General features: G+C 35.3%; 1 protein-coding gene and 1 pseudogene across 1 annotated transcript; both read right to left on the bottom strand.

The window, feature by feature from the left end:
- Positions 1-5,825: 5,825 nt before the first annotated feature.
- On the bottom strand, positions 5,826-6,572 carry LOC104720620 (agamous-like MADS-box protein AGL75 pseudogene; annotated as a pseudogene).
- Positions 6,573-7,118: 546 nt separating this feature from the next.
- LOC104720619 (FBD-associated F-box protein At5g38590-like) lies at positions 7,119-8,582 on the bottom strand. The gene is made up of 4 exons (XM_087468746.1): positions 7,973-8,582; positions 7,742-7,938; positions 7,500-7,643; positions 7,119-7,406 (listed from the first exon to the last, which is right to left on the bottom strand). Exons 1-4 carry the CDS (start codon positions 8,580-8,582, stop codon positions 7,119-7,121), a joined length of 1,239 nt encoding a protein of 412 aa, XP_087324872.1.
- Positions 8,583-14,116: the final 5,534 nt, after the last annotated feature.

Below are 14,116 nucleotides of genomic sequence, written 5' to 3'. Positions count from 1 at the left end.
TCACTTACGTGTGTTCGGTTGTGTGTGTTTTGTGTTAGTACCAGGAGAACAAAGAAGTAAGCTCGATGCCAAAAACACTAAGTGCATGTTCATCAGCTACTCAACAAGTCAAAAGGGATACAAGTGCTACGATCTTACCACTGGTCGTACGCTTATCTCTCGGGATGTGAAGTTCTTCGGACATCAAGGCTATCATGACAAGAGGGATTGGGACAGCTTGAAGGACCTCTCTCAGCCCACCTCTGATCGGGCGACTAACTTGCGGTTCCTTCTTGATCACCTTGGCATCACAACACCACCAAACGTCACTGAGCCGGATCATTTTGAGCCGGATCACTCTGATCCGTGCACACCACATGACTCAACATCATCACACCTACCCGAAGAGGAGTCTGTTCAAGGCGCTGAACCAAACATCCCTTCACCAACGACGACCACCACTGAACAGACAACCGATTGTAATAATCAGGAGAGTGAAGGACATGATGAGGCTGCCCCACATGACTCTCGGCCTTTGTCGCGATGCAGTGAACGCATCAGGTCTCACCCGTCAACCTGGAAAGAGAAACGTGTGTATTATAACAATCAAGCCGTAACTCATCCTATCCAAGCTGTATGTTCCCTTGACCTGGTCCCATTGGACCATGCGGCCTTCCTTAGCAAAATTGATGCTCACTTTGTTCCCCAAACCTATGAGGAGGCCAAAGAACATAAGGAGTGGCTCAACGCAGTAGACGATGAAACGGGGGCCATGGTACGTAATCATACGTGGGACGAGGCCGATCTTCCAAAAGAAAAAAAGGCAGTCAGCTCCAAGTGGGTGTTTACCATCAAGTATCTTAGCACTGGTGAGGTGGAACGCTACAAGGCTCGTCTGGTCGCTCGTGGCTTCACACAAACCTATGGCCTTGACTACACGGACACATTCGCTCCGGTCGCTAAACTTCACACTGTCCGTGTCGTTCTCTCCCTTGCTACGAACTTGTCTTGGGACTTATGGCAAATGGACGTCAAGAATGTGTTTCTTCAGGGGGAGCTTTCTGAAGAAGTCTACATGCACCCTCCACCGGGTTTGGAAGATATTGTTGCTCCGGGTAAGGTGCTCCGACTCCGCAAGGCCATCTACGGTTTAAAACAATCTCCGAGGGCATGGTACCACAAGCTCAGCTCCACCCTTCGCGCCCATGGCTTCAAGCGTTCTGAAGCCGATCACACCTTGTTCACTCTTCGCTCCACCAATGGCCTTGTTGTAGTCCTGATCGATGTGGATGACATCATTATCTCAGGTGATAATAAGGAAGGTATTGACACCACCAAGTCCCTTCTTAATTCCTCATTTGATATTAAAGATCTTGGTGCGCTCAAGTACTTCCTTGGGATTGAAATCTCTCGCTCTCCGGAGGGTTTATTTCTCTCCCAAAGAAAGTATACCCTTGATCTTTTACATGAGACAGGTAAACTTGGAGCTAAGCCGGTGTCTACTCCACTTGAAGAAGGATACCAGGTCAAGCGAAAAGGGGAGATGAAGAAGACACCAAATGCTCCGGCTAGCAAGCTGGCCGAACCATATGCGGATCCGGGGAGATATCGTAGGCTTGTAGGGAAACTGATCTATCTCACAATCACACGGCCGGACTTGTGCTATGTTGTTAACCAAGTTAGTCAACATATGCAAGCACCGACGAACTTCGACTGGAACACGGTGGAACGGATCCTGTGTTACCTAAAAGGGAGTCCCGGCCAAGGTGTTTGGATGGGCAAGAACAACAGCACGGAGATAGTAGGGTATTGTGATGCGGATTACGCAGGTGACACAATGGATAGGAGGTCAACATCCGGATATTGTACGTTTGTTGGAGGGAACCTGGTAACGTGGCGATCAAAGAAACAAAAGGTCGTCTCATGCTCAAGTGCCGAGTTCGAATACTGGGCCATGAAGAAACTCACCAATGAACTCACGTGGCTCAAATCACTCCTCAAGGACCTTGGGTTCGAGTCTAATCAACCGATCACAATGCACTGTGACAACAATGCCGCAATACACATTGCGACCAACTCAGTCTTTCACGAACAGACCAAGCATATTGAAGTGGATTGTCATAAGGTTCGAGAGAAGATTGAAGAAGGGGTAATCTTACCATGTCACACACCAAGTAAAGACCATTTGGCAGACATCCTCACCAAGGCTGCGAGTCCCCAAGTTTGTGAATATATCTATGGCAAGCTGGGACTCGTAGACCCTACACGTCCAAGATAGACTCATCTAACTCGTGGATATCACACTCTTTTTCCCTTAACATAGATTTTGTCCCATGGGGTTTTTTCTATGCTAAGGTTTTTTTAATGAGGTGATACTTCACGAGTTCCAAGCTTAGCCATTCCATTCGGCTAAGCTTGAGGGGGAGTATTGACCATAATCGATCATGAACTTGGTAGTGTCCGTACGGTCACATGTACGGACGTTCGTATGTATGAGGAACAAGGCCGAGTCTCACTAGTATTACATGTAGGAAATGAGGCCTTATCACATAAAGCCCAAGAGAAGGATCGAGAACAGCATTCTAGTCGTTAGAAGAGAAGAAGGACGGAGGTCACGGGTCTTAAGTCCACTTGGGGGGACCAGGACAGGTCGCTTTCACCCTTGGGACCAGTTTTCTCTTACCTTATGTCCCTATCACCTAGAATGTCTCATATAAGGGAGTAGCCCTAGCTGTCTTCACTATTTAAAGGCTCTTAGCCACATTGTAACAAATATACTTATGGAATCAAGTATTCTCTTCATTCTCTTTGCCGACCTAACCCACATTTCTCATTCTTAGTTCTCTACTTCCACTTAAGCTAACAGGAAGAAGATGAGAGAGTGAAAGAATGAGAGACTAAGAGAATAAGATAATCAGTATTTAAAGGAAGAGAAGTGATGAAAATTTACATTTAGTTAAAATGGGAGTAAGAATAGGATCTGATGGTGATTCTCTTGTTGATCTGATCAGAAACAAACTTTGGGCGCCGTGAAAAAAAACAAAAATTGATGATGAAGAAATATGAAAGTGAGAAAGAAACAATGAAATATTTATAGAAATATAGGTCATTTAGCTCTTTAGCTCATTGATAAAAATGATATTTTACTTTTTTTTTCTTTTTCTTTAGTTTTTTCACTCTCTCATTGGCAAGAAAAAAAATCTTATTAAAATTCACTTCATAGCATTAGATTGTGGCTCTCTAAAATATAAAGAAAATTCGGCCATTTTTTTTATCTTTAGTCCAGTGGTATAAGAAGTAGTATTGAGGACTCATATGTCATGAGTTTGACCCGTTTATTTGTTCATTTTTCTTTTTTACCGTTTTTTCTTTCATTGTGGCCTCCGACAAGTTAGCGACGACTTTGGTAATAGATGACGACGACTTCAATGCCACAGAGAATAGAAAGCTGTTCAGCTTTTTTGAATATGTTATTTAAGCATGTTGCTCAAACTTGTGTAAGCAAGTGAATAAGAAGAAGACGAATAAGGTAAAGATCGCATATTCCAAGGATCTTTAATGCTACATCGATTACGCTAATCCCCAAAACCCCAGGAGCAGATACTCTCAAACAGTTTAGGCCAATCTCTTGTTGCAGCACAGTCTACAAGGTCATAGCCAGATTATTGAAGCAGAAGCTGAAACTGTTCATCTCGGATACAGTTCAGAATAACCAGGTTGGGTTTGTTCAGGGACGCCAATTATGTGAGAATGTGCTCTTGGCGTCGAAGTTAGTGACAGATTTTCATACCGATGGTGCCACCACCAGAGGGTGTCTTCAGGTCGACTTAGCCAAAGCTTATGATAATCTGAGCTGACGGTTTCTTATTAATGTCCTCCAAGCTATAGACTTGCCTCCACAATTTCTTGCTTGGATCAAGGAGTGCTTCACTTCCACCAGTTTTAGCATTGGCTTCTTTCCCGGCAAGAAAGGGCTTAGGCAGGGGGATCCCATCTCCTCTCTTCTCTTTGTCTTGGCCATGGACGTCTTGTCAAAAAAACTGGATCGAGGAGTAACAAGTAATATGTTTGGGATTCATCCGATGTGCTCGACCCCATTAATTACTCACCTGAGCTTTGCAGATGATATTCTCATCTTCTTCGATGGACAGGAATCATCTTTGAATGGTGTTCTCCACATTCTCGATGAGTTTAAGAGTCACTCTGGACTGGGAATTAACAAGGATATATCGACTCTTTTTTTGGATGGAGGGGACCTGCAAGCTAGTCTTCAGGTAGCCAATAGGGTGGGAATTGCTTTGTCCTCCTTCCCGGTTCATTATTTGGGGGTTCCTCTTACCTCCAAGAAGATGACAAAGCAGGATTTTGAACCATTGATAGATAAAATCCGGAAGCGGTTTAATTCTTGGACCGTGAAGCACTTATCCTTTGCCGGAAGACTTCAATTAATCAGGTCTGTTATCTATACAACAATTACATTCTGGGCGTCTATCTTCATTCTTCCAAACCAGTGCTTGGATTCTATTGAAAGCATGTGTAGTGCATTTCTTTGGAGTGGTGCTCCAAACTCTGCAAGGGGTGCCAAAGTCAGTTGGGATTTGGTTTGCACGCCCAAGGAAGCAGGAGGTTTAGGGCTTAAAAGACTTTTGGATTGGAATAAAGTGTTGGGTTAATTTGGCTCATTTTTGCCTCGGGGGGTTCTTTATGGGTTTCATGGATAAAGAGAAATCTGATTAGGAATCATTGTTTCTGGGAGTTGAATCACGCATCCTCAAGTAGTTGGCTCTGGAAATTGTGATATGTCAGTACCAGTTTCTAAGAATTAAGTTTATATTTGGTTCTAGCCTGAGCTCAAAGGTTTTTCTTGCTACATGTTTTGATTTGTCACTGGTCTAATTACTTTGTGAAATTTGAAGTTGCGTGTCGAGAGCATATTTTGGCTAGATGACTCTCTGAGTTGGTTTAATCATTGTGTGCAATTTGAAGCTTACTTAACGCGTTAAGCTTCCTAGGGGTTTAATTTAGCTCTGCTAAAATTAATATAAATAGCCGATAGTATGTTAGCTTGCTTCGTAACTGAACATGAGAACAATCCTTGAGAAATCTTCTTTCAAGTCGTATTGGTCGAAGCTCCTTAGGGGTTTGTGATCCTGATTAATATATTGGTTCGTTGTAAGTTTTTGTGTTAGGAACCTAAATTGGGAATGCATACTTTGATTACGTTATGCTTGTTATGTGATTTAGCTGCTCTGCTGATGAATGAATATATATATAGATTTGGATTTTACAGCTGAAACCATATTGTATCTCAGTGTCCTATACAAGTGAACACAAACGAGTCAACCGAAGCTTCCAAGTAACCATCAGGAGATAGAGAGAGAGGTCAAGGGGAGTGGGAAGCTGCTGCAGACATAATGGAAGGGAAGGAATCATCTGGCATAATAGCAGTAAAAAGAGTCACTCGTAATATGAGTGTGAAGCTTGCAAACAGTAGCTAGTAGTCAGCATAAGTTGTATATGTTACAATTGTTACTGTTAGTAGTAGATTATATAAACATAAGTTGATCACTATACTGAAACAGAGTTGAAAACAGAGGATGTTGTTAGATACTTGTCATGCGTTATGCAAAATCCCATATAAATTAAGTAAAACATGTATGAAAACTTCATTAGGCATCACAGTTTTTAGCAAGAAAGGACTAAACAATGTGTAATAGTATTTCGAAAATAATAGACAAGATTGGTTGAATTAGGATACAACAACAACAACAACACATAATAAGATTCTTACAGAGCTAACAAGAGGAGATGTTCCTAAACAAAAAATACATAAGGTTTTTTGCAAATTAATACATGTTGTGTTCATTATTCAACTGAGATCCTTGAAGTAGCGCTGAGAAATCCTGATTGTTGAGATTTGATGCAGAGACTGGGATCTGAGAGAGAGTATTGTCTCCATGGTTATACACAAACAGCGAGAACTGCTGGCTAGGGTTCAAAGATTGGGTCGTGAGAGAGGACGATGATGCTAAACTCTGATGCAGGCTAGGGTTCAAAGAATGGGTCGTGAGAGAGGAGGATGATGCTAAACTCTGATGATGATGATCGAGTAGTTTGTGTTTCTCTTGCGACTCAAGAAATCGAAGCCTTCGTTGGAATGTAGAGATATTGAGTTGCAAGGACTGAATCAATTGGGGGATTTGGTCGGGAGAGTAGTGATCAGAGATTGGATACTTCAATACATCCACATTCTTCTTCGGAGACGACGTCTTCCTCCTCTTGTTCGGATTCTCCAAACCCTTGTCCTTGTCCTTGAGGAACTCAGAAAGATTAACGCGTTTTTTGCTTCTCAAGGATTCGTTTAGCCGACTGTACCTCATAGCCATGTTTCTCACTTTCTCTATCTCGTGAGGCCACGTTTGAAGTTCTCCTTGAGGTCCATAATAGATAACGCAGACCTCAATTTGACACAGAACCGAAAGCTGTTCTGCTTTCCTAAAGAGGGTTTCAAGTCTATTGCTCAAAGCGACGAGTGGGTAAGAAGAAGAAGAGGAAGAAGAAGAGGAAGAAGAAGAAGAAGGTAAAGATCTCATCTTTGTCGATTGCGGAGACAAACTTTGGCTTTCGTGAAAACAAAAATTAAAGATGATGAAGAAATATTATGAAAGTGAGAAACATGGCTATAGAGAAATATTGGTCACTCACTAGGGTTAGAATGATACGTTTTTATGTTTTTCACTCTCTCGCTCATTGATAGAAAGGAAAATTTACTTTTTTCTTTTTCTTTCACGCTCTCTTCGTTAATGAGATCTATAGGGATTTCCATATCTTGCAAAAGATTGCTTAATTAGCCGTTGAGAGTTTTGATTAAAAAAAGGGAAATATTTACATGAAAATAATCTCATTTATTCCGATCTCAATTCGTTCAAGGCTTATTATAGATTTATTAATTATTATAATTTTCTATCGAATTGGTAAAGTATATTTTAAAAGTACGTATATGGAATGTGGCTTTGAAAATCCAAAAAAAAAAAAAATTGTCTTCTACTATCCTTAATTCTTTTGTGCTATTTCTTAAACAAATACGTATGTTTTGTACTCATACTAAGAAGTAAGAAGCAGCGAAAACATGTAATAATTCAACATCCACAATTAAAAACAAGTTTACATGTGGTTGAAGCTCGGGAAGAAAACGCCAACTCCTTTAACATATCAAGGGGTGGAATCACGGATTCTTCAGACCACTCGATTGTTACCATCTTTAAGTGACATGCGTTTCTTAAGATATAAACCACAATATCTTTATCTTGTGATCTCCCAAAGTAATCTGACCAGTTGAAAATCTGTAGACTCGACAACAAGCATTTAGGAACAGAACTCGGTTGATTCCATGAAACCATACCACTACCCCCATCAATATAATGATCCTTAGACCAAGCAGAATAAAATTAGTTTAAAGCCATATTGGGGCATGCATGCATCAGACTTACAAAAAACAATAGTTTATCGAAGAAACTTACTCCCACTCCAGAGATGTCTAATACTTGTAACTTTGGAGAATCCTTGAGCAACTGGACAAAGAGTTTCGACAAAGTCATTTTGCACAAACATAGTTTCAGTTTTTCAAGATTTTTGAAAACAAAACCATCACCACCATACACACCCTGCCAACAATATTAAAATCATTAACAGAAGGATCACATTAACAATATTGACAATGTAACTTGCAGTTGATATAAAACAGAACCTAGTTACCACTTACCACTGAACATATTGTAAGACGCTTGGCAGATGTGATTGATCCAATAATACTGTTGAGATTAGAGTATCCAACATCGACATATGCTTCCGTCAGCTTAGGCATATTCTTAATCAAAGGGGAGTAGTGTTCATGTTCCTCATTACTACTCGAGTCGACAAGTTTCAAATACTTTAAATTAGGAGTATCTATCTCATACCCTATATGAAAACCAATCATCACCATCATTTATACAGAGTGATAAACTCTGCAAAGACGGGACAGTAATAGTTAAATCTTTCATATCGTCGTCACATGAACAATCCAGCACCGATAGATCTTCAAGAACAGGACAAACTGATAGGAGCTGTTCAAGTCCATCTACAAATGTCACAAATTCAAGTTTCAATGTCTTCAGAGAGGGAAGGCAAACCATAGATGGAGCATCAATGGAAATCGTGCCACAGAGTTTCAAGATCACGAGCGATTTGCACGTAAACAAGCTGATCGGAAACTTGTTTCCAGTAAAATCCGAATAAATCGTAATGATCAGTTCACGTACATGGCGAGAAACTGCAATCTCAACCCACAGTTTGATATCTTCAAGTTCAATCAAACTATCATACAACAACACAAGACGCAAGCATTCTATGAAGGGAGCTCTATGTAATGGCAGATTCTTGTAGATAAACTCCCGATGTCCAGGCTTTGTACCCCAAGGAGAAGTGAACTCGAGTCTAGGCAACCACATCCAAAGAAACTCCCATTGTTTCGACAAAACGCTAGTGGACACAGCTTCTTTAGTTGAAAGAAACGATAATATCTTCACCAGCAAGTCATCAGATAACAGACTGATTCTGTCCATCTCTTTTACCAACACCCCAAGATAGTACTATTATTGCCTATGACAAAACAAACACTATATAAGATTCAAAAAGGTTTTGTCTGAATCCAACCAAAACGATATTAGTAACAAATAAAAACACAGCTAGCCACACAGAGGTCAGAGGAACAGGGACAAAACCCTAGAAATTAAAACCAAACGGTCCAAACCTGTGTGAAGTTCAGCGGAAACCCCAATTCTTAACAAACCCAACGATGATTCGAAATCAACAAAAAAGAAACACTGTAAGAAGCATCGAAAGCCAAGCGATTCAGTAACAACCGAAACCACAGAGAGAGGAACAGAGACAAAACCCTATAAAACCTTATACTCTTTTCTTTCTTTCCTTTTTAGCATTTTAATATCATATTAGCGCGCTCGCGCGGCAGTACAAATTATATTAAAAAAAAAATTAACATAATTCCTTGGAAATTTTTGGTAAAATATTTTCAGTTTATATATATATATATATATATATATATATATTTAATTTTTAATTTTGCAAGTTTGTTATTTACAATTTTTATTTGGCTTTTTCTCATTAAATACGTTATAGAAATGTAAGATGTGTTGGTGCGATAAACTGATAATAAGAGTTACTGATATGTCACACCATATACCGAGTCAAACAAATAAATAACCGTCTAACGTGATTATGATTTATGAATCTGAAACATGATCTGAAATATTGGTTGTGGTTGCTGTTAATAAACTATAATCTGTAAAATGGATTCAGACAAAACAGCAAAAAAGTCAAGAACATGATTTGCTTTGAGTCTTCTTCATATTTGGAGGGTGCAAAATTTTGGGAAGCAGTAAGAGAGAAGAAGCAACAAAGGTAAGTGAAGACATGCAGTGGAGATTCTTGGGAACATCGTAACACTGATGACACTGGATCATGTTTGCTTGTGGTCATCAACGCTTGCAAAAGACCAGTTCATGTGTTGCAAAAATTGAGGTGGCAAGGGGTTTCGCCACTTAATTGTATGGTAAAACCTCAGATTTATGAACTCTTGGATCCCAATTGTCGAAAAACTCTTTAGTCTTTGAACCAATCTCAATAAAATTCGAAGCAATCTGATCTTTGTTGATCACGCATGGGAATAATAGAAGGAAATTGAACTTAAAACATCTAATGTTTTACCAAAAAACATCTAATGTTTTACCAGAAAATTTGGTATAAATCTTAACCTTTTACCAAAAAAAAAAACATCTAATGTTATTCAAGTCTCAATATGATCCAAGTCCTTAGCAAATACGAGTTGGCATGTGCTTGAAGCTCGGGGAGAAAGTATCAACTCACTGATCATCTGAAGGGTTGGAACAAATTTTCTCCTTGTATCAGCCAATATTGTTGCCGTCTTTAAGTGTCGAGCGTTTTCAAAATATATACCGCAATATCTCTATCTTGTAGTCTCCCAAAGTATGGTGACCACTTTAATGTTTGTAGACTCGATAACAAGCATTCAGGAACATGACTCGGTTGATTCCAACATACCATACCATTACGCTCATCCATCACATGATCCTAATTAAGGTCAAGCGGTAGAATTAGATTAAAACCATAATGGGAATCATTAGGTAATTAAACTAAAAATAATTTATCGTCTAAACTTACTCTCACTACTGATATGTCTAATACTCGCAACTTAGGAGAACCCTTGAGAAACTGGCCAAGGAGATTCGACGAATCATTTTTGCACACACATAGGTTCAGATGTTCAAGCTCTTCGAAACACACAATCATCACCATACAAATCCTGCCCAAACTATTAAAATTATTAACCAAAAGGGGATTCTATAAATGAGATTGAACTCTCGTAGTGTTGTAAAACACGGATGGTGGACTTCCATAACCGGCCCATACACGGCCCATACACGGCCCATATACGTCCAAGACCATAAGGCCCATCAACCACCTCCTCTTAGTCTAAGTCGGTTTAGTCCTAATGTATTTGGGCTTTGTCCCTTCACTATATATATGTATGATTATCGAACATAATGAATAAGAATAAGAAGAGAAAACCTCCTTCGAGTTTCTCTAGTTTACAACACGTTATCAGAACGAGTTTTCCCTAAACTCCAACTGAGAAAATCCCTAAAACCCTAAACCGCCGCCACACACAAAATCCTTATTTTATTTGGTAAAATAAGAGTAATGTTTGCCTTATTTGTTTCACTCTCTCCTTATTGGTCCATTTAGCATTTAAGTTTTTTAAAATTAATAATTATTTTAAATTAAATAAAAATGTAATAATGTACATTAATCTATACTTTAAATCCATATTTTACTATTAAATTGTAACTGAAATTACATAAATTATGAATTGACTATTTTATTTGACCATTTATTTCATTCCAACACACTATAAATTATAATTGTAACTCCTCTAATTAAATTATATTAGAAATGTAACTTTCAACCCTTGGAATCCCATAAATAATCATTCTCACATCTTCATCCACCATATCTAGAATCCAAAATATTTTCTTTCTTTTGTTTATGTTCTTGCATGGGTTCAAAATCATAGTAAAAATGTGATTATATAATTTGTACAATTTTATTTCTTTGTTTTTATGTATTTCTTCCTTCCTTCTTTGTATTCTTATTATTTTTAATTTTCAATTACATATGTATAATAAATTATTTTTGAAATGTAATTTACATCCCTTGAAATCTTATAAATAATCATTCTCACATCATCATCCACCATATCTCATATTCTAAATATTATTTGTTTTGTTTATGTTCTTGCATGGATTCAAAACTCATGGTAAGAGTGTGATTATATACTTTTTTAGATTTCTCTTATATTTTGTTCAAATTTATTTATTTGTTTTAAGTATTTTTTCCTTCTTTCTGTGTCTTATTATATTTTTAATTTTCAATTACATATGTATTATAAATTTTTGGTGGCTGTAAAAAACAATTATTCACTCTCTCTTTGTTCCATTTGGCATTTAATTTCTAAAAAATAATATTTATTTTTAATTAAGTAAAAATATAATTATGTACATTAATCTATACTTTAAATTCACTCTTTACTACTAAATTGTAACTGAAATTACATAAATATGAATTGACTATTTTCCATTCATTTTCATTCAAACACACTATAAATTATAACTATAACTCCTCTAATTAAATTATTTTAGAAATGTAACTTTCATCCCTTGAAATCTTATAAATAATCATTCTCACATCATCATCCACCATATCTCAAATTCTAAATATTTTATTTGTTTTGTTTATGTTCTTGCATGGGTTCAAAACTCATAGTAAGAATGTGATTATATAATTTATACAATTTTATTTCTTTGTTTTTATGTATTTCTTCCTTCCTTCTTTGTATTCTTATTATTTTTAATTTTCAATTACATATGTATAATAAATTATTTTAGAAATGTAACTTTCATCCCTTGAAATCTTATAAATAACTATTCTCACATCATCATCCACCATATCTCATATTCTAAATATTATTTGTTTTGTTTATGTTCTTGCATGGATTCAAAACTCATGGTAAGAGTGTGATTATAAACTTTTTTAGATTTCTCTTATATTTTGTTCAAATTTATTTCTTTGTTTTTAGGTATTTTTTCCTTCTTTATTTGTCTTCTTATATTTTTAATTTTCAATTACATATGTATTATAAATTTTTGGTGGCTGTAAAAAACAATTATTCACTCTCTCCTTGGTCCATTTGGCATTTAATTTCTAAAAAATAATATTTATTTTTAATTAAGTAAAAATATAATAATATACATTAATCTATACTTTAAAAATCTACACTTCACTACTAAATTGTAACTGAAATTACATAAATATGAATTGACTATTTTCCATTCATTTTCATTCAAACACACTATAAATTATAATTGTAACTCCTCTAATTAAATTATTTTAGAAATGTAACTTTCATCCCTTGAAATATTATAAATAACCATTCTCACATCATCATCCACCATATCTCAAATTCTATATACTTTCTTTGTTTTGTTTATGTTCTTGCATGAATTCAAAACTCATGGTAAGAATGTGATTATATATTTTGTTAGAATTTATCTTATATTTTGTTCATTTTTTTTATGTATTTCTTCCTTCCTTCTCGGTCTTCTTATTATGTAATTGAAAATTACATATGCGTAATATATTATTTTATAAATGTAACTTTCATCCTTTAAAATCCTATAAATAACCATTTTCACATCATCATCAACTATATCTCAAATTCTATATATATATATATATATATATATATATATTTTGTTTATGTTCTTGCTTGGGTTCAAAACTCATGGTAAGAGTGTTATCATATATTTTATTAGATTTATCTTATTTTTTTCAAATGTTTTTTTTTATGTATTTCTTCCTTCCTTCTTTGTCGTCTGATTATTTTTAATTTTTAATTACGTATGTATAATAAAATTTTGGTGTCTGTAAAAAAAATTATAGATGCATATTCAACAATACTAAATTTCGATCAAAGCCCAATGAGGGAATGAAGCTAAAAATCAACTTCATTCATGTATATTTATTTTATTTTTGAAAGTATGCGATGTTTTAACAAAATAAACGATTATATTTATTAAATAAAAAATTTAACTCTCTCTTACTTCTAAAAATTTGTAATCATTATATTTAGTTCTTGTGATCCAAAATATAATTGTATAAAGATCATTATAATGTTTGTTTCATTCAAAAATTTGTAATTTAATGATTTTCTATATAAAACACAATTTGATATTTCATTTCCAAAATTTAACTATAAAGAATAAATCGATAGAATTTTACCTAGCAATAAGGGGAGTATAAAAAATATTAATAAATAAATTAATCTTTGGGATGTTTTTATTGCATTTCATAAGATTTTATAGAAAATATATTTAATTGATAGTTAAAAAATAATTTTGGAATTTATTTATTAAATGTTTTATGTAAATTTTGAATATCATAGTAAATTTATATTTTTATCATTAACAATAGTTTTTAAATAAGTGGTATATTTTGATATTGTATGATTTGAATTAATAAAGTGTATTATTGACATTTACAAAATTTGTTTGTTATATATGTATTTTTAGGGAGAGTTTCAAAAATACATCATTTTCAATCTCATTTTTCAAAAATACCATTTAAAAATTTTTTATTGAAAATCTTCTCATAATATTCTAATAGTTTTATGATTATTACATAAACTTAAATGAATTAACATAATTAATACAACAACCCGCGCAAATGCGTGGGACCGTAACTAGTCATCTATAATAAAAAGGAAAAATTCTCAATATTTCTTAATAACTATACCATTTTATATTTTGATTGTTTTTTCTTAATTATATTTTTTATATATATATATTTTATGGTCAATTAAGTAATAATATTTTGGTCAAGAATTTAGTTAAATGGTTTTTTTTTTAATTCTAGTTTTTTATATATATCTCACTTCCAGTTAAATATGATTTTTTTTTGGGATCATTTTTCATTTTGATTAAATCAGAAAGACCAATTTTTT

Source organism: Camelina sativa, chromosome 10, assembly GCF_030686135.1.
Source record: "Camelina sativa cultivar CO46 ecotype springtype chromosome 10, ASM3068613v1".
NCBI lineage: Eukaryota > Viridiplantae > Streptophyta > Magnoliopsida > Brassicales > Brassicaceae > Camelina > Camelina sativa.
The sequence above is the reverse complement of the archived record's forward strand: the minus strand, read 5'-3'. Positions and strand labels throughout refer to the sequence as shown.